Here is a 21,599-nt window from a genome sequence, read left to right on the forward strand (position 1 = left end):
AACCCAAAAAAAAAATGCTCAATTTGGATAAGGTTGTGAATAAACGAATTTTTTTTTAAAAAAAAGCATCCAACCGAACCAACAGTCTACCCCACCAGGGCCCACGCTCCACTCCCGTGATCATCACCTCCTTCCCTTTCCAGAACCACCACCTTCTCCTTCTTGCTTCAGTGTACTCACGCCTCATCACTACACGCCTCTCCTGTCTTTATAACGCCCTCCTCTCTCTCACCTCCACCACCTCACTCACACTGTCTCAGCTCACGCATTGCAGAAGAGGACAGAGAGAGGAGAGAGGAGAGAGGAGAGAATGGAGGGGAAGGAGGAGGACGTGCGCCTGGGGGCGAACAGGTTCTCGGAGAGGCAGCCGATAGGGACGGCGGCGCAGGGCGCCGGCGACGACAAGGACTACAAGGAGCCCCCGCCGGCGCCGCTGTTCGAGCCCGGGGAGCTCAAGTCGTGGTCTTTCTACCGCGCGGGCATCGCCGAGTTCGTCGCCACCTTCCTGTTCCTCTACATCACCGTCCTCACCGTCATGGGCGTCTCCAAGTCCCCCTCCAAGTGCGCCACCGTCGGCATCCAGGGGATCGCCTGGTCATTCGGAGGCATGATCTTCGCGCTCGTCTACTGCACCGCCGGCATCTCCGGTCAGTTCGCTCTCCTTCTCGGCTTCCTCCTTTCCCCTCCCCATCAGGATCAAATTCATGAACTTTGTCAAGATTTTGCCTTGGTTTGTCTTACTAGGACCTAATTAGCAGTTAGCTACCTTCGATTTTGCTTGGCTCAGTAGTTTCTTCATAGCGTACTCAATTTAGTAAGGCATGAGGTGTAGAATAAAGTGTACTCCTCCTTCCATAAGTAGCAAGACTTTTGAGGCTTGGCATTAACACTGAATTGATGAAGACTTTTATTTACCTGCTTTTGGGGTGTTAGGTCAGTATTAGTAACTGAGAATTCATTAATTTTGGTTATTCATGCTCTTGTTGTTTAGAGAAGTTTAGCTTTCTACAGGTGTTGGATGCACCAAAAATTTATGACTCTTACCTTTTGCTCTTGTACTAACATGTACCTTGTCTGCACAAGGAGTTTTGTCGTTGACATGCTGTACTGATGCATTAGTATGTGAAATTTGTTCTTAGGCCCTGTTTAGTTCCTAAAAATTTTCCCTAAAAACATCACATCGAATCTTTGGACACCTAAATAAAGCATAAAAAATACATGGATATTAAAACTAGTTACATAGTTATGGGGGAATCGTGAGACGAATCTTTTGAGTCTAATTAGGACGTGATTAGCCATAAATGCTACATTAACCAATATGCGCTAATGACAGATTAATTAGACTTAAAAGATTCGTCTTGTGGTTTCCAGGCGGAATCTGAAATTTGTTTTGTAATTAGACTACGTTTAATACTTCAAATATGTGTCTAAAAACTTGATGTGATGTTTTTGCAAAAAAAATTTGCAATCTAAACAAGGTCTTATGTAAAGGCTTGGTTGATTGATTCACAACCAAAGGTCACTCAATTGATGCAACTCTTAGCCCCACAATTTTTTGGTATTGTTATAAACCTTGATACTGAAACTACACAAATTATCACACTAAAATAAATTCTTTAAGGTCGGCAGTATGATTGTGCACCTGGAGCCTTGGAGCCATACAAATATGTAATAACTCCTAGGCTAATCTTGCCCTTGCTAGTAGAATATCATGTAGTAGCAGTATTAACAAAGCTATATGCACAAGTAAATATCTTGTGTGGTAAACTTATAGAGTATCTCAACACACAATCGCAAAAAAATAATTTCTGTCAATTTTATGTTATGCTTCAAAATCTCAAGTACTTCCTTGTAAATCTCAAATATGAATACATGAGGGAATAACAGCTACAAGATCTTTCTTCAAATATTGTGACAAACTAACTATGACTTTGGCAATTAAGGGCGGCACTAATCTACATTGTCTGTTACTGTAACAGGAGGACACATCAACCCAGCAGTGACTTTTGGGCTGTTCTTGGCCAGGAAGTTGTCCCTGACTCGGGCCATCTTCTACATAGTGATGCAATGCCTAGGGGCCATCTGCGGAGCTGGCGTTGTGAAGGGCTTCCAGCAGGGACTCTACATGGGCAATGGTGGTGGTGCCAATGTAGTTGCCAGTGGTTACACCAAGGGTGACGGTCTTGGTGCTGAGATTGTTGGCACCTTCATCCTGGTCTACACCGTCTTCTCGGCCACTGATGCCAAGAGGAATGCCAGAGACTCACATGTTCCTGTAAGTATCATTCTCCTTTACTCCCCTAGTTTATGTGATATGTGAAAAATTAGTAGTAGTTAGTGTGTCCTAAAGAGTCATGCACTGTGATCACTAATTCATCGCGAACACTCTAAAATGATAATGTGCAATCACTAAGCAGTACTCTGTAGTTTGAATAATGCCTCTGCGAACCTCATGCATGCATGTCTTCAACAATGAACTGATGTTCTTATTACTTCTAATTGGTGTGCCTTTTCTGTCTAGACTTTTTATTAGTTCAATTTATCATGTTTCCTCGAGAAACTTTTGTTTTGAAATAAGTTTGCTCAAGAAACAGATTATGTGCCTATACTTACTACTGAAAGTATACATGGATTTTTTTATTTTTTTTTTTTTGCTTTGTGTTTTAGTACATAGCATAATGTATCTGTCCATTAAAACAGATCCTTGCCCCACTGCCAATTGGTTTTGCGGTGTTCCTGGTCCACCTGGCCACCATCCCCATCACCGGTACCGGCATCAACCCAGCCAGGAGCCTTGGCGCTGCTATTATCTACAACAGGGACCATGCCTGGGATGACCATGTGAGAAACCCTTCTTCTCTTGCCTACTCGCTATTCTTTGCAGTCATTCTCTGCAACTGGTTTCTCTTGCATTATCAGATATTTAGTCAGCAGATTACCATGATACAAACATAGTGGCATTCTGTCATATTTTTCTCTTTGTATGGGAAGGTCTAATCCGATAAAACATGTCACTATAAGTCTATAACACTCCAACAACTTTGCTAAGTACTACATGTATTAGTAGTTTCCGCTCAAGGAAAAAATGAGTTCTTTTGTCATGCTTTTACCCTATGAGCAACAGAAGAGTAGAAAACACAACAAAATGTTGTTACAAAGTTTGTATCATCTCAATTTGATTTTGCAGTGGATCTTCTGGGTTGGTCCCTTCGTTGGCGCTGCCCTGGCCGCCATCTACCACCAGGTGATCATCAGGGCGATCCCGTTCAAGAGCAGGTCTTAAGCCGCGCCGCCGCCGCACGGCTCTGAGAGTCTGTGACACGCAACTTGATGCAACGAAATCGTGATGTCCTGTTTCTCGCGTGCTGCTGTCGCGCATCTGTCGATTCCCTGTATCTCCCCCTGGATTGTTTTTTCCTATCTAAACCCTGAACTCGTGTAATCCAGTACTCAAAGTCATGTATGCTTTTTTATGATGGAGATCTTAAATTATCATCCGTTGCTGGAAATGTTTCTCCTTTTTTAACCGCCCCTTTGATAAACGTACTTGAATCTTGTCAACAATATACGCTGATATGACCCTACCAAACCTGAATGCCCTATGAGGTTATGAAGGCGGAGAAAACGCAAAAGAGAAAAGGAGAGTTCGTCTTGTTCCCGACCGAGTAATGCCTAAAGAAGAATGAACCCTAGTGACTGTACCAGGATGAGTGATGAGTCCAGCCTAGCAGGCCAGTGATCTGTTCATCAATGTGATGAGGAGCGGGGTTTTTGAATCTGCATAGTGGTGGGGCCTGGGATGAGTCAGGACAACGATGAAGATGAGGACGATTGATGGCGGCAGGGGCGGGGCGCGGTGTAAAGGCCGGGGGTAGTGCGATGGGGACCCTCCACCGGACGCACGCTATGCTACTTGCTACGAGTACGTACCCTACGGCAGCGCGCGGCACATGGGAGGTTTGGTGGGTGTTTCGGTCTCGCTCTCGCCACCGGGAGGCGCCACGCCACCCACGCCAAGGCGCTTTTGGAAGTTGGAACTTGGAAGCAAAGAGTGTAAATGGACCAGTGTAGTAGGAGATAAGATAGATGGGTTGCATTTACCATTTGCGTTTCAGTTTCACGCTTTCACCATCTTGTTTCTGGCAAATTTGCTACGAGGGATGAGGTGATGAATTGATCGGCTGATGTTATATTGGTTGTTTGGTTTTGAGGATATCCCTAAGACAGATATGTTAAATGGAAAATTAAGATGGAATCGTTCCTCTAAATTTATACAATGATACCCATGATGATGATCAGCGTATCCATGGTTCAGAGGGTTTGCCCAGTTCAAGATGAGTGCAAAAAAGGCAAATGCTACCATCTGTTGGTTTTAAAACATGTTTAACTTGTGGCGGTAGTTCTTTTTTCTAAAAAAATATCTAGCAATGTGCAATTATTAAGCTAGTAGAAGATATATAAAAAAAAACTGAAATCACATAGAGTTGGGTGGACCACAGCACTAGGATAGTTTCATGTTCCACGAACTAATTAAGAGGCAACAAATGTAAAACCAAAAAAGGGAGGGAATAGCAGCATGATCATATGGACACATCAATTTGATTAACGATCAGAATCTCTGTAATTTCCAGAGTAATAGATACAGTGAATGGATTAACTGAGTACTGCACAACATTTTCACTATGCAGCTAATTTGCCCCAAAGCTCGGAGCACGGGTTTGGGATATATAACAGTTAAAAAGAATGGGTATTGAATGGCTCGATTGTCTACCTGTGCAAAATGTGGACTTAGACTTCTAGTTGAGTTTGCTCCTGTACAATGGCCTCGAAACCCTTAAAAGGACCAGAGGTAAAAGAATGTAGATGCCGGAGTATAGAGGTGAAGAACTACTGTTTGGGGTCCTTCAGTACTAAGACCCACTCGAATATACAATCATATCAACGACGTTTAACTGGTTAACAGACCTGGTAGTATGCAAGTCTACGCCTGTTCCTGCCTTCCTGGTGGGGTCATAGCTCACCTGTCCATTCATAATGCACTGTCAGCATAGATTATGACTACGATAGATTTCTTCACTGTCCACAAAATGATCGTTGCCTTGCCAGAAAAGGGAGAAATAAGAAAGAATTGAAGACTGAATGTGTTGCGGGAGCCCTCAAAGACAAAAGGATATGTAACAGGGGGTCTCCAGATGACCGGTAAATAAGTTGATTCAGTTCACATTTAAGTCCATGTTTCAGAATTTACTACAAGTAATTCATAAAATAACCAAGGAATCAATGTTTGGCAAGTAAATTAAGTACCACACAATAATGTTAGCAAGCCAAATTTGACAACTCAAAATTCTGTTATTTATAGGTACTACGAAAAAAAAATAATGCAGGTCATGTTAGTAAGCCATTAAATCACTCATTATGCCCATGTACAAGAACGTAACTGTAGCATGGTGGTAAGTCCTCCAGTTGTAAGGCTACCAATGAGGGCCCAAACCCTGGTTCTCACAAAAAAGACCTCTAGGTCTGTGTTCCCATAAAGCATGGGTTAAGATAACCGGTGGCAACAAAGTTCCCATACCGGCTTTCAGGGCCTTTTCTCGACCTTAAATTCAATGCCTTCAGGATATTTCCCTTGGGTCAAGTTTTTTTGTAAACCCATGTAGAATAATAGCCAGTGAAGGTGTAAAAATTGTTGATGCTGTAGATAACATAGAGCAACTTTTCCAAGTCTTATAGGTAGAATAAAAGGCTGTTCTTATACACACACACACACACACACACACACACACAAAAAGGGATAATTTGCAGGAAACTATGACAAGGGATGTACCTTTCTTGAGATGGTCAGCTTCTGAAATAATTAATGAAATTATTCTTGTACTATGACACAGTTCCAGGTTTGCAGTAAATAGATGGGCAAACTGGCTCAGAAGCTATCTCATCAAGCTCCAACTCAATGCTATCCAGCACAGCCTTTAGGTGAAATCAATGACCATGGTTGCACCCAAGGTGTGGTGGACCAGAACTCAAATCCAGTGAAGGCTTTAGTTTTACACGATCCTCAAAGCCCTGCTGAGACGAATGCTCAGAACGCAATGGTCTATCATGCAAATCCCACAAGCTCCTATGTCCCATCCTTCCGAATTGAGGGCTCAGAATGTCAGCTTCAGAGATTGCCCTCTCCTGAAAACGTGGCGAGGGTTGTTTCACTCTAATGAAATGACCAAGGACTGGATCTGGAGGCCGGTTTGGCAAGTGTTCATCAAGACCTCTCGATGTAATTGTGAAACCCTCATTATTGTAAGCTGGGTGTCTCATAGGATTGAAAGGAATAGCTCCATTGCCACCAGTCAGAGGAGTAGAAGCACCTGAAGTAGTTCTTGGGCTTGAAATCGGAGAAGGAGACATTATACCATTTTGATCTTGTGGAGATCTTGACCTCAGATGAGGACTCTCACATGGAGAAACAGGGCAAGATATGTAACTTCGTACATGAATATCACTGCAGAGAACTGATGATTAGACTACACGTATTTTCATGCAGATATACAATAATTCACTGAACAGTACTTTTCTTACAGGAGTACAGGACTAAGTTATTGAAAATAAATCCCAGCAAAATGAAGTAGTACAGGATTCAGAACAAGGGTAAAATGTGAAAAACATTATGATAGCATTAAACACTGGTTGCACATTTATAGTGGGAGCCATGTTGCAGCTTAGATGAATTAACCATGTACATCAATAAATTTAAAGCACATTTGTGCAATTTCATAATTGCATGTTTAACAAGAAACTAGTAATAGGGCTCTCACTTAGTGTCCTCATATATATAAAAAGAAAATCATACAAAGGTTATCTGGCTTGGTCATGTATCTTGTATTCATACAAAGGTCACTATTTTTAGGGGCAATTGCCAAAATAAAGGTTGCAGGAGGAGATAGTTCAGTAAAGTGCAACTGAAATTTCCCACTTGGAAATGTTAGCTAATGTACTTGTTGTCATATCAAAGCATATGAATTATGATATGAGAGGTTTGGTTGCAGTGCAAATTTATTTTTTTCCAGCAGAGATTTAGATATCAATTTCTGCCCCTCTATAATATTGAGTACATACGCTCCAAAGCAATATTATTGTGAAATTAAAAGGTAGATTCAAATATTGAATGATTCACCTGTGTGCCAAAGAAAATTTAGCAGCTCTTCTCTGGTAAATAGATTGTCCTTCCAAACCCAAAGAGGACATATTTCTGGCATGCCCAACCATCTGACATGTCACAGGAGACAAAAAAATGTAAGTCACAGGATAACAAAAATGGAACAATCAATTGTCCATGCCCTAATACTCTAAGTAGTCCCCAGTAACACTTACCTGTTCTAGTTAGCTACAAGGGCCACAAGCCCACAAAGAAGCAAGTGAAAGGAAACAATGTAAGATAAACTAAAACAAAAGGTATCTAAATTATGAAATTTGTAGAATTAATGCAGATAGCTGCAAGCAACACAAACATGCATGTTCCAGGGAAACAGTTGATACCTTCAAATTTGATTTGCAGGATATAGTAGACAACTGTTCCAATGGATCTGAATGTGATTTTTCAAGTAGAGAGGCATTTCGTACAAATGAATGCTGCAAAAGATCCACTGCTGTTGGACGGCTGGATGGATCACGCTGCAGACACTGTCTTATAAAGTCTTTGCCCTCCTCTGAGAGGTGATCTGGTATTGGTGGAAGCTCCTTACTGTTTCCAATCTTAAACACTGCGGCAATCTAAAGAACAAAACACTGTGTCAACATCTGGGTAATAACTCATAGCAGATCAAGAATCTATTCCCAGAACCAATCCACAGAAAAGATTTAAAAGGAACAAAAAGGAGTGGAGGACATATGTTCAGAACAATCATTACTGCAGAACCAGAGACATGGCATGAATATAGGAAAGTGGAGTTGCAGATGGTTGAAAGTATTTCCCATATATAGCCATGTAGGATAACATAACAAGTAGAATCCAAAAGTAGCATGGAATTAACAGTAAAAGTTGCTAGGTCTAGGTCATAATAGCGATGCTTAGTATGCATTATAAAGAATAAATGATTCCAGTTTTGGTGTGTCCCCCTTAGCAAACATCATGATGCAATCTTGCAAAAAGTCCAAAGTAAATTGTAGGTGTAGTACATATAAAGTAGTGTAAACATGCAAAAATTCAATTACAAATTCGTCCTAGATTTCAAGATAAAAAAATATAAGCATTCAGCATGGTAGTGATCATCATGTGGTACCCGTACCACTTGTCTGTTTTATATGTCAACATCTAAAATGAATACAAAATTAAATCTTTGCATCTTGATATGACTTTATGTGTGCCACATCCAATGTTTTGCATTGGAAATTTTCAAACATTCCATCATGTTGGATTCATCAGATTTCATCAAGAGGGATTTTGGGCTCCGTGGGCCGTGGCCACCACAAACTTTTGCTAACTAGAAAGAGCATGGAGGACATAAGGCAAAACAATGAGCCATGCTGAAATAGTTTTTTTTAAGAAAGTACTAAGCAAAACCATAACAAAGATATGCATCATGCACCTTCTATGGTAGTCCCGCTGGTCAAAACTATGTAAGTATAAAGCCTTGCTTTTTTAATTCTGATAGTACTTCTCAAGCCAAATCTTAAAATCTACACATACCATTTTTAAGTTAAACTAAGCACTTCGAAGTTACTGGTGGTCCAAGTTTGAAAGTTTGACCAAGCATGTCCTAAAGATCAAACATTTATGATTGGAGGGACTACCTTCTCCATTGAAAAGAAGTTGTATATGCATAAACATAAAATGTAGCTTAAGAGCCTAGTACTAACCCCTTCATATTGACTCCATGGTGGTTTTGAGGTAGCCATCTCCAAAACCGTGCACCCTAAGCTCCATATGTCAACAGCAAGATTACATCCATCAGAATTTTTTATAACCTGCGTAGTTATTACATGTGAGAGATAAGCAAGGTTGATTTTTATAACAGTCGAGGGTAGATAGTCATAAATTCATCAAATAACTAGAGGAATAGAAGAATGTAAGATTTTCAGAAATACCTCAGGAGCCATCCAGTATGGGCTACCCTTAAATGAAAAGGCACACTGCTGCCCATTGATCTGAAAATTGGAATAGCAGAAAACACGTTTATGTGCATGCATGTACCCAAAAAAGAATCTATAGATAAAAAGCCCTTTTCTTAAACATATAAACTTCTAGAAACAAATAAATAAATTATCCAAGCGCATAAGAGTTGGCATATTAAGGTATATAAAATGGCACAACATCTACAGTATAGAAACTACTGCCAGTGCCCACAAACTAGCATAGCAGCATGCATAATCATTTGCACGTAAGCCTTAGCCAGCAGATGTGCTGGCAGAGACAGTAAGGACCAAAAGAAAGCGGTTATCACTTATCAAATTATCAAAGAGGTTGATCCAGCACAAGTGGTGGTTATGCAAGTGCAAGAGAGAACAAGGGAAAGCGTAAAGCGCAGTACAGCATTTCCTACTATGAAGATGGTAGAAGGAATAATATCTAATAATGCACTTGCTTTAAATTTGAGTTAATCCAACAAACAGGAAAGAAACAGAAAATTTACGTGTTTTGCCATTCCAAAATCAGCGAGCTTTACACGACCATTAGGGTCTACCAATATGTTTGCACCTTTAATGTCCCTGCAAATTAGGAAACATAATCATTAACAAATAATAAAACAGTCAATAACTCTATAACTCAATACCTTAGAAGTAACTGAACCAACAACAAAAGGAAATGGAACATTACCTGTGAACTGTATTTTTTGCATGCAGGTAAGCTAAGCCCAAAAGTATTTGCTTGGTATAACTGCGGATTGCAGGTTCACCAAACTGCCCATATTCCTGGAGAAGTTTATGGATGGATCCACCAGAGACATACTCCAGGTATATATAAAGCTTATCATCAACCTGTCTCGAGAAATGGATAATGTATAGTTATTTTTAGAGTAAACAGGGGAAAACTAGCAAAAGTAAAGTTTTTAAAGCTCTGCAGATTTTGTGGAATGAGTTTTTCTCTTTTGCTACATTTCCTTACAGAAAAGAGTTCAGAGAAACATGATATTTAAACAGCACATATCTCGGATAGTACATGCACTTAGCTAGCACTCCCTCTGCTCCAAAATATAAAGCTTGTTTTGAGGACACAAAGATTAAGGATGGTACAAAACCAAGACAAAGAGCAGTTAAAATGACCACCACCATACCCTATTTTAAATACCTTAGAAATAGCTAAGTAGATGGTTACTTGGTTAGTGACATGCTTCCTACAAATGCAGGAGACACTATGTAATAATTATGGGGAAATAAAGAATATAGTCAATAAATTCAAATGCAACCTTATATTTTTGCAAAAAAAGATTGAAAACTTATAGGCCTTATAGAAAGTTAAAACATGGGAGTTTTTGGATAAAGAACGAATGTGGAAGCGTATGCAAAAATATTAAGATTTAATATGTGAAAATGGTATTAGTGTGTTTGTCATGGAAACTACCTTCACGTGGTCATATTTTTAATGATTTTCTATGAATGTATGATTAGAAAATACAAGATCAAACATGTGTATTAGAGATTTTGTCGATGTCATGAACAATAAGTAAAAAAGAATGCCCATGTCAAAAAAACAAGTAAAAAAGAACAGAAGGAGCATTAGCAGAAGATAACAAATGGTGGAAGAACTGTATATCATACCATTTCAGATCCATAGTACCGAACAATATTCGGATGTTGCAGACGATTCAGAAGTAATATTTCCTGATAATTAAAGAATAACTTGAAAATAGAGAAGATAACATAAAGCAAAGTGACAGTAAACATGGGACAATGTCATACCTGGCCCAATTGCTTTGCACTTTCTTTTGATTTAGGGTCATCTGAGAAAAGGGTGACCTCCTTCATTGCACACATTTCACCTCTATCACTGATACAAATGACAAAGAAAATTATATTATCAAATTGAAGAGAAGAAAAGGATGATCAATCGTAATAAAACAGTCAGTTGCACACTATTCAAATGGATAGATAGAGTTCTTGTGACAGCCCACTTTAGAATAAAGATGTCCTAGGATTTCAAGGTGAAATATTTTTTAATGAGACTGATTAAAACATGCCAGTTTACTAATCACTAAACCATGATATTATTATCAATCGGGGATGTCATGTGAGAAATAAGTGCATGGGAGAGATTACAATGGCTGAATGAGGGCTGGTGCCATTGTAGGATTTCTTAATGATGAAACCATATTGTGCCTTGGATCGAAATTAAAAATGAACACCAACCAACTCCAAGCATCGAAAGGCATACCTGTTAAAGCCAATGTATACATGGCCAAATGTCCCACGGCCGATAAGCTTTCCCTTCTTCCACCGTGATCCAGGGCTAGGTGGATTTTCTGCTCTACCAGGACTACGCGATATAGGACTAGTTGGGGTGGAATTGTTTGGCAAAAAGGTGGAATTGTTACAGATGCTTAGTGGTGGAAGGGGCAATCTGTGGGTTTGCTTCTTCTTTCCTTCATCAACTCGACTTGTTGGAGATTCAGGAGCCATCCCACAAGCCCTTGGATGCAACGGAGAGACACTTCCACTATGTACCCTCGAACTTGGACCAGGGCTTGTCATTCTTGGGCTGGGAATTGGTGAACACTCTGGACTACCTCGGCTAGGTTGCCAAAAGAGCTGGGCTAGCATATCACCTCCCACCGAATTATGCCCAGACGTTTGCCCTGAACCAGGACTGGAGCACTGAGCAGACCCAACAAAAGTTATATCTGTATGAGGCTTAACTGCCCAAAATGCAGAACTTGGAATCTGATCAGGGCATAATATTTTTGGGCTTCGAGAAGGGCTTGACATCACACTATTGGGAGCACTTTCCAGAACAACCTGTCGTGAATTTTGTAAATTTGATTGACAACTGTCAGCAACAATAGTACCTCTTGGATATGTAGATAGAATTTGGTTACTTGGGAACACATTGGTTGGAATCGTCACTTCCTTAGTGCCCTTTCTGGTGGTGGCACTAGAACGCTCCTTATGCACAACACTTCACAAATAGATAATTCAATATTTGTAAGAACAAATTTAAAACAAATTACACAAAAAAAATCGTGTTTGGATAAATCATGGCATTAGGTACCTTGAATTACTTGCTGTAGCAACTTTAGCCGCCTTGTCAGCATCATTTGCCACATGGCCTTGAAGTCGCAAATCTCCAGGATCATCGCTATCAATAGAACCATTGCTGGAGATAGAAGCAGATGATAATTCTGCAGCAGGTTCGGTAGTTTCAGGTTGTTCTTTAGCCCAGTTTGTGGTAGGAAGTGGTAGTTGCTGTCCTTTGCCACGTTTTTCCGAAATGACCTTTGATTCAGTAACATCAGAAGCAGTGCGTGCCACAATAGCACGGGATCTAGGAAGGGGAAGTGGTTGTGCATGTGCTCTGGCTGCAGCAAAGCTTTGACATCGAGAAACCTCTTTTGATGGGGATGTGGAGCGTGATTGGGCAGTAGACCAGCAACCTTTCTCTGCAGTTGGATCTTTACCACGTCTACGATTCCCTCGTGATTTTGTGCTTCCCTTTTGCTCATTTGGATTTAATAGCCGATGAAACGTGTCAATGAGGTTTTCTTTGGCAGTCTTCTTTATTTCTTTCGATGAAGATTTTCCCCACCATGGTGGCATATTGAATATGAATTAGGTTGGACAGGATTTCACTGAGCTAATCACTCACATTTAAAATTTAAAATCATACAGATGTCCTTAATTTCTGTAGTGGACCAACAAAAAGTCCTCAACTCCTTGGAATGTTGCAATGTGGAGATTCCCAGTTAGTGCTTGCTGCCACTTTGATTTCTGTTTAATACCTTCTCCTAAAGGCTGAGAGTTAATAAATAACAATAATGAGCTCTAAGTCACTAATACCGAGCATCAATAAAGTTTCACACAACTGCAAAAGAGTTGAGTTTAACGGAGAAGTACACAACCATTGAGTGTATAAAGGCAGATCATGTGTTGTTTGTTAAATTTAATTAAATTCAACACTCGGATGTTGGAAGTAGAAATAGCAATTCTTGAGCACTTACCTTTTGGGTTCATCTTAAAACCACGATGAACAAATCCCATGTCAAGCATTCAAGCTTGCTACGCCATTGTCACCTACTGTAAGCAAAATAACTGCACTGCTGCCCATTGCTCTAGAACGCAATGCCAAGGAGATAAAAAATACTTATTTTATCATTAACTGTCTCGTGCATCATTTAAGTCAGAGATAACTGAATATATCACTTATCTCTGTTTTGCCACTAAATAGGCTATATCTGTTACCACAAAACATTTGTCAACCTCCATGCCAAATCTGTCCAACTTTTGTCAGTCTCCTATCGAGTAAGCAAGAAAACGGCATAATTGTCCTCCTTCTACCTCCCCATTGATCCCAACAGTGCCTACCCTCTGGCAAATTCCCCTTCTTAACCAACAGAGTGTTCTGTGTCAGTGCGATGCCTACACTCTCCAAGTCCGCGATCCAACCATACTCAGAACCGAATCGGTTCTAACTAACTGATCCTAATACCAACTGCCATGTCCCCTTGTCCGATTACCTACATTTCTCCGCGAAACGAACAACCAAAGCACAGTTCTACTCACCAGGGGCGGATCTAATGTGAGATATTGGGATTCCACAGAACCCCCTAATTTGTTTTGTAAACAGACTGCTATCATTCCTGCACCACGAACTCAACAAATAAAACAAATCGGCACGAACCTGGAACGCTAATCGGAGGGAAACGAATCAAATCAAGTCCGAATCGATTTCTAATCCACCCCACACCGGCACACGGAGTGGCGAAGAGGAGGAGGAGAGAGGGAGGAAGGGAAGGCTACGAGACTAGAATGAATACCTTCAGCTCGATTCGAACCGAGTTGCTCAGCCGCCCGGCCGCGCGAGGGGGCCGCACAGGGGAGAATGCTACTGCGAAGGAGAGGATGTCCGTCCGCACCGTGCCTCCAGGCTCCCTGTTCGCCGGCCGCCGCGCGCGAGGGAGAGCTCTGCTGCCCGTGCCTCCGCCGGAAACAGTTTTTTTCCTCCTCTTCTTTCCGACGAAAAGATAAGAAGAGCAGAGAGAGGAGTAGAGCGGAGCCGGCGCTGGAGAGAAGAGTCGTCAGGCGAAAAGCGAGTAAATTGTGCACGGATTTCTGGCACGCACCATTGCCTCACGCAGCGAGGCGTAGGCTTCCTCTGTAGCTGCCGCGGCACATGACATGACTAACCGGAGAAACCCAAAACAGAAAAAAAAAAAAAACGTTCGGTGAAACGGGTTTCCCTTTCGTTCCTGGCGAACCGACACCCATCTATGGCTGCGTCTGCGTGGAGACGGTGTGGCCCGCTATTCTCTCTGTCCATAGTCCATACACGCACCAGCGTACTAATAACTGCGATGTGCAAGCACCAGCGAGATCGACGAGACATGTAGTATGATGCATTGCTGCTGGGCCGAAATGCTCTGACCAATTTGCAGCAGCAAAACTGAGAAATAATAAAGATGTTGAAAGCATTTGGCCATGCCCTCGTGTTTCCTGCGCCCGTTTTGCACAAGAAAAAGGCCACTAGTATCGGTGTCCAGATCTTCGTTTATACAACTACCCCGAGTTCACAACTGGTTAGTTAATTGATTCACCTCAGTTAGTTTCGTTAGGTGAGGGGACTTGCAGGATACCGTTTATCGACCTGCAGCTGGACCGCTGGAGTAACGGAGTTCGATCGCACAAAGCAGATAGGATCTGACCTCTTTTCTGCAATTTTTATGGTCGTACCTGTTAATGTCTCAGGATGTCTTGGTGCAACTGACACGCCTGCAGCGTGTGTATTACTATGCTTCAGTTTTTTTATTTATGAGATGTCAAAGCCCATGAAAAAGCCATGTATCCTTGCTGAAAAGAAGGTAGGCGGGGTTAGATTACGTAGTTGCATCAACCAAAACCAACCGGGACAGCCACAAAGTACTCTTAAACCAGTTGCCTCAACATCGTCGTCAATCAATTTTCTCGGATCTTCTCTTCAGATGGCAACACGAACAACCGAACACAAACACATCACTGTCGCCTATTGCACATTAACCCCTGTACACTACTCTGAACACAAACACGTCGCTAACCTCTCTGCGCATCGTCATTATGCGCCTCAAATCCCCCCCTAGGCCACGATCTCTCACTGAATCTAATTGCGCAACAGAGCGTCATCAAGGCGCCGATGCCGCACGGACGAAAACGGCATCATGCCAACCTCAGAGTTTCTGCTTTTTGCAATGGAAATCCAGCAAACGGCTGTGCCCTGTAGGAGTTAAAACCAAGAAAACTTCTCATGAATGGACACCGATGAAGTGATTGTGCCGAACAAGTAGGCAACCTAAGTATATGTTTACTTGCAGGTCTCCTGGACAGATTAAAATTAGCAAGTCGCTAAGAATCATATAGTGACAGACCGATTGGAAAAAAAAAAGGAAAAAGGTCTCTTAGGAATAGAATAAAATAAATAGAATAGTTGGTTGTTCACCAACGCAAACTAACTCGAAGAAATACTATCGAAGTACTCTGCATATTGGCTAACATCACAAATTATTACTCTTTTCTTTACTTCTCGTTTTCTTTTTCTTTTTGGCTTCTCCACTTGCGCTCTCTCAGATCCAAATCCAAGTACTCTCTCAGATCCAAATCCAAGTAGATCTCGTCTTTGCAAAAAAAATTTTCCAAGTTTCTCTTATCCGGATGGTAAATTCAGAGAAGAAGCGGCTTAAATGTTCCCACCAAACCTCATTTAATTTACTTACTGTCTTGTACTCTCTCTTTATCTACACACATTCAATGTTCAGTGTGCCTCCATCGGCACGAATCTTGGCGCGAGCGGGGGCCCTCGGATCTTCTACGCGCATGGCGCGGTGGCCCTTACGTCCGCGCCGCGGAGCTCGTCGGCGACGGGCACGAGGTCGCGCGGATGTACCTCCATTCGGAGCCCGTTCTTCATGAAGAGCGTGAGGGACATCTTCTGCTCGACGCGGTGGCCCGGCGCGACGGCGAGGCGGTGGCGGAGGAGCACGCTCCCGGCGATGTTCTTCATCTGCAGGTAGGCGAGGTCCTTGCCGAGGCAGATCCTCGGCCCGGCGTTGAACGCGACGAACTTGTACGAGTCGTGCGGCTCGAACTTGGAGCCGTCAGCCGACAGCCACCGCTCTGGCCTGAACTCGAGGCAGTCCTCACCCCACACCGTCTTCATGCGCCCCGCCGAGTATATGGAGTACGTGACCGACGAGCCGGCCGGCACGAACGTGCCGTCCGGGAGGTAGTCGTCAGCGACGACGTGCTTGGAGTCCTCCGGAACGGAGGGGTACAGGCGGAGGGCCTCCGAGAGCGCCGCCTTGAGGTAAACCAAGCTATCGAGCTCCTCGAAGGTGAAGGGCGCCGCCAGCCACAATGCCGGGTCATGGGCGCCGCGGGACGCCGCCAGCACGGCGCAGAGTTCCTGCACGATCTTGCGCTCGACGGCGGGGTGGGTGGACACGAGCCAGAAGAACCAGGAGAGCGCCACGGAGGAGGTGTCGCGTCCCGCGAGGATGAAGTTGAGCGCCACGTGTTGCAGCGACTCGTCCGAGTAGGAGCCCTTCCGCATGAACCGCGAGAGCAGGTCGTCGTGCGTCGCCACGGTGTCGCACTTGCCGTTGCCCGCCAGCTCGAGCTTCCGCGCCTTGATGACGGCGGCGAGGTACTGGTCGACGTGCGCGACGCTGCTGGCCAGCGTGGTCTCCATGCCGAGGCCCAGCCACTTCTTGCAGCGCCACAGGCACTCCGGGAAGATGAACCGGTTGAGTGTGGCCTCGGTGGCACGGTCGAACGCGGAGGCGAAGGCGTTCTCCGGCAGGCCCTTGGCGAGCGTCTCGGGGTCCTTGCCGAACGCCAGGCCGCAGATGTTGTCGAAGGTGAGGCGGAGGAGGAGGTCCTGCAGGTCGACGTGCGCCTTGCCGGCGGACGCGTCGTCGAGAATGGGCAGCAGCCGGTGGTGGATGGACCGCGAGACCCACCTGGACATCGCCGTCCGCAGCGTGCGCGTGGTGAACTCGAGCGCGGCCGTCTTCCGCTGCGCGACCCACGTCTCGCCGTCGGAGTTGAAGATGCCGTCGCCGAGCAGGTCGCGGAAGACGGCGTGCCAGAAGGGGCCCTTGGGGTAGTTGTCGAAGCGCGACTTGAGGACGTGCTCCAGGTTGCGCGGGTCGCAGGTGACGGTGACCAGCCCGCCGCGGCGCGCCACCCCGGGCACCGCGAAGATGCACGTCTGGTACGTGCCGCCCGCGCGGCGCAGGTTGGCGGCGATCCAATCGTGCATGTTCTCCGCGTGCTGCACCAGCCCCGGCAGGCTCCCGACCACCGGCCACACCCGCGGCCCGCTCAGCCCGCGCGACATCCGCCAGAACCACGCCATGTACGCCGCCGCCACCGCCACCACCACCGCCCACGTCCCCACCTCCATTTTGCTCAGCCAGCAACCCTGCAACAAACTCTGTATATGTACGTACAAACTGCTAGCTAATGCTGTATGGATCCGATCGATGAGAATGGCCGATGATGGGTAGCTATACCCTTGCGAAGTGACTCCACATGGAGCAAGCAATGAGGATGGCAGAGTGCAGCAGCGAGAGACCGAGGTTTTTATAGAACTGGTTGGGGCACAGTTGAGATGGATGCCAATTTATTGCAGGTCGCGCACCGGTCCTGCTAGGCAGGCTGCTGCTACCACCTAGCGCTCCTGCCAAGCCAGTGTGCACTGCAGCTCTCGCTACATGTACGTACCAGTGATACCTCGCCGATGCAGCAGCGGAGCCAGCAGCTACTCCGATCCTACGTACTACTCTCGCCCTTACTACGCCGAAGACTTTTGCATCCCATGATCAGCAGAGAACCGGTGCTTGGTGAGAGTCGCTCGATCGGCCGCGAGGAGCACGGAGACGGTCGACCATAAATTGGCGCCTGCGCGGGCGGGTGGCCAATGGAGGCAATGCAATGATCGGCTTGATCAGCCGCGGTGATCGATCGATCGACGCGCACCTAACCGCGGGGCGAGCCATTGAATGCAAGGGGAAGGGGCGGAAGGGCGCATTGAAGGGCGGCCATGGGGAGGGTGGTGGCGGAGGCGCAGACGCTTAAATGGGGATCCATCCATCTGCACGCGGTACATATATACGTGCAGTGCAGTTTAGGCCCTGTTTAGTTTTTAAAATTTTTTTTTAAAAACATCACATCAAATTTTTAGACACCTAAATAAAGTATTAAATATAGATGAACCAAAAAACTAATTGCACAGTTATGGAAGAAATCTTGATACGAATCTTTTGAGCCTAATTAGCCCATGATTAGCCATAAGTGCTATATTAACCAACATGTGCTAATGACGGATTAATTAGGCTCAAAAGATTCGTCTCGCGATTTCTAGGCTAGCCGTGAAATTTGTTTTTTCATTCATGTCCGAAAAACTCTTCCGATATCCGGTCAAACATTTGATGTTACACTTCTTCCAAAATTTTTCTTAATCTAGACACCTTAGCTAGACAGATAGACGGGACTGCGATGCAATTGCAGTACAATGCAGATGCAAATGCAAGTGTAAAGTGGCTCCAGCTAGCTGGATCTACCAGCTGATCAACTCGATATATCGACGAGACGACGACTACAAGTGTCTGTCAGTCTGTGCCGCATGTAATGTGATACGCGGTTATTACTCCGTACTAGGCTAACGAAAACCTTGCAAGCAGCTGTGTGATGCTGGAGTGCTGGCCGGCGAGTGCATGCGTATGCTGCCTGTGTGTAACCCCGGCTGCAGATCAGACTCATCTGTGAGCATAGTTGCATAGTAAATGGGACATGGTAAATTAATATATGGTATATCCGACGTGCAAATTTAAATTCGACTAGTATAAAATATAAAGAAAACAAATTAAAATGAAACTAGCACGTGCACATTCAAAATTAGTTTATATTTTTTATTATAATTTGAACTTTTTTTTGGAGTAATGTATATCTCATTAATTTATCGTGTCAATTTTTTTTCAAATTTTTTGATGTCTACTTACAATCTCATCATTTCGTTTTTGCTTTTGCTTATAAGCACTTAAATTTTTAACCTTAAATTTAGAGTAGATTTTAGTGTTTTTTGCCTATTTTTCTGTATTTAATTTTAAAGATAACACGTATATAAAAAAGTTTTACTCATAAATTATTTTTTATTTGTGAATATTTTTAGATGGCATAAAATAAGGTAGATATCTAACCGAATGTCCCAATTAGATCATAGTATACTCCGAGAACTAGCATGGTGGCCCGCGCAGATTGCACGGGTAGTATCATTATAAAATTTTCTCTCACGATTACATGTATGTTTTCATGTTTTATTTTTAAAATATTAAAATTAGAAATATAATTTTTAAACTTTGTCTTGACTTGACCAAATTTATATGTTTGATATTTTAATTGACATAGTAATTCATATGTATAGAAAGCAAAAGTGGTAGATCTTTTACTATTCTCATATTTATAAAATAAACTAATGATATTTAACATCTATGGTATATTTGTTTCTCTTTATTTTTCATCTTTATCTCTAGAATATTAGTGATGTCTTCTTAGTATTAGAATATTACTTATTACTGGTGTTCTTATATTTTATTTCGTCAGTGTCGGTATAGCTTCAAGAATTAAATCTCATTTGTTAGTTGAACCTTTTTATATGGACACAATGATAAAGCTATTTTTGTTTTCTTCAATTAGCATGTATAACAATTTTCAACTAACGTGAAAATTTTATTTCTACATAGACTTGTCTTTTAGTTTTCTCACTTTTTTATTCTAAAATACAATTTAATCACCTGTATTTTTCTCTTAATTAATACCGAGATAAGAGTCGTGTAGAAATATTTCTCTAGGAGGTGATTATTTTTAGTTTTGAATCCAAATTTTAGATTTTTTTCCCTAAATTGTATTTCTACCTAGACTCTTACCTCAATATTAATTTTAATTTTTTTATCTGAATTTTATATTTTTGGAATTTGTATTTCTACATGGACTCATATTTTAATTGTTATTCATAATTTCATATTTTTTAAATTGTATTTCTAGTTGATCTCTGATTTTTTTTAATTTTTACATTAGTTTGACGACTTTTACACCGTAAGAGTGAACATGGTGGATTTTATCTAATTTATTGATGAAGCTAATTTTGGCAAGAGGATTTCTAACGTGACAATTGTCATTGTTTTGTGTATCTGTATTTTGTTTCATTGCCAGGTCTATGTATTCAGTGCCATGGATGTAGTCAGGATAATTAGCAAACAAATACATGTATGGTTCCTGATCGGTGAGAGACCATAAATGACTATTGTTTTCCAAATCTAAAACATGATTCCGACAGAAAAGAGTCCAAATTTTCTACGTAAACATGTATAGAGATTTGAATTTTACTAATACAGATGGACTTTTTTATTTTTTATTGCTAAACTTTATTACGCATGAACTTGTATACTTTTGTTTGTCCGATTGATGCTTCTATATCCCATCTTTTATATTTATCCTTCTTGTCTGATTTGTCCGATTGATTTTTGTGATCGATCTTTTCTCTTTTTTTTATTGTGTCCGATTGATTTTTTTTTCCTTTCTTCCGATTGATTTTTTTTTCAAATTGATGTTTCTCTTTTCTGCCCGATTGACTTTTGTGATCAATCTTTTCTTTTCTTGTTATGTCCGATTGATTAGTTTCCTTTATTTTTTCTTTTCCTCTTATTTTTCTCTGATTAATCTTAGAATTTCTAGCCTGCGAGGAGCAACGTGGAGGCTCATTTTCCTGTTACTTTATATATATAACAGATATAACAGTTAGATAGATAGATTAGAGAGTAGGTGAGACTTGGAGCGGGTTCGTCGGCGGTTGGGTTCGCCGCTTCGGCCGATGATGCCTGGACGCTAGAGGTTGGGAGACTAGGAGCTTGGGACCGTTGGGTAGCCAACCAACTCTGCCCGCGCAGAGCCACAAACAGACACGAGTTCGGGAGAAAAAGGACCTTCCAAGGGCAAGAGATACGTACGTCGGTACGTGCACACGTCTGCAGTATTTTATATTACTCAAAGCCGGCACGGGTAAACTTACCAAGATCACACTACACAGCACAACCAAATCTTTGTGCAAACGGATCCACAGATCGAGCAATAACATGAGAGGTTACGTGCAGCTTAGGACGATCTATGAGGCACTAGTCATTAGGATGCACAAGCAAGCAAAGAGGCCTGCATATGCTTTATAGTATTAAGATCGATCACTTTCGGCTAGATTAGGGGTAGACTTTTTTTTTAGCTCATTTGACGCCCGGAGCCGTGCTTAGTTAATAACTACCGGGATGTTTGGTGAGGCTAACTCGAATGAAAGGCACGCAATTGAGCGGTGCTATGGATCACCAACCAGACGAGCGTTGTTGAAGCCGTATCATGCATACATGCAAGTAAGGAGT

The 21,599-nt window shown here is 42.7% G+C and overlaps 3 protein-coding genes across 3 annotated transcripts; 1 reads left to right on the forward strand and 2 right to left on the reverse strand.

Moving 5' to 3' along the window:
• Window positions 1-206: 206 nt before the first annotated feature.
• On the forward strand, window positions 207-3,509 carry LOC102702911 (aquaporin PIP1-1). The gene is made up of 4 exons (XM_006647591.2): window positions 207-647; window positions 1,980-2,275; window positions 2,701-2,841; window positions 3,188-3,509. Exons 1-4 carry the CDS (start codon window positions 311-313, stop codon window positions 3,281-3,283), a joined length of 870 nt encoding a protein of 289 aa, XP_006647654.1. The 5' UTR covers window positions 207-310; the 3' UTR covers window positions 3,284-3,509.
• Window positions 3,510-4,570: 1,061 nt separating this feature from the next.
• On the reverse strand, window positions 4,571-14,289 carry LOC102703369 (mitogen-activated protein kinase kinase kinase YODA-like). The gene is made up of 13 exons (XM_006647592.3): window positions 13,962-14,289; window positions 12,200-12,939; window positions 11,366-12,106; window positions 10,894-10,981; window positions 10,753-10,815; window positions 9,812-9,972; window positions 9,627-9,702; window positions 9,082-9,141; window positions 8,854-8,961; window positions 7,534-7,767; window positions 7,172-7,263; window positions 5,828-6,499; window positions 4,571-5,021 (listed from the first exon to the last, which is right to left on the reverse strand). The coding sequence occupies exons 2-12, from the start codon at window positions 12,742-12,744 to the stop codon at window positions 5,983-5,985; spliced, it is 2,685 nt and encodes an 894-aa protein (XP_006647655.1). The 5' UTR covers window positions 12,745-12,939; window positions 13,962-14,289; the 3' UTR covers window positions 4,571-5,021; window positions 5,828-5,982.
• A 1,307-nt stretch (window positions 14,290-15,596) lies between these two features.
• Window positions 15,597-17,724, reverse strand: LOC102703653 (cytochrome P450 86A2-like). The gene has a single exon (XM_006647593.2). It carries the CDS (start codon window positions 17,576-17,578, stop codon window positions 15,980-15,982), a length of 1,599 nt encoding a protein of 532 aa, XP_006647656.1. The 5' UTR covers window positions 17,579-17,724; the 3' UTR covers window positions 15,597-15,979.
• Between the last annotated feature and the right edge of the window lie 3,875 nt (window positions 17,725-21,599).

Source organism: Oryza brachyantha, chromosome 2, assembly GCF_000231095.2.
Source record: "Oryza brachyantha chromosome 2, ObraRS2, whole genome shotgun sequence".
In the NCBI taxonomy this organism is placed as follows: domain Eukaryota; kingdom Viridiplantae; phylum Streptophyta; class Magnoliopsida; order Poales; family Poaceae; genus Oryza; species Oryza brachyantha.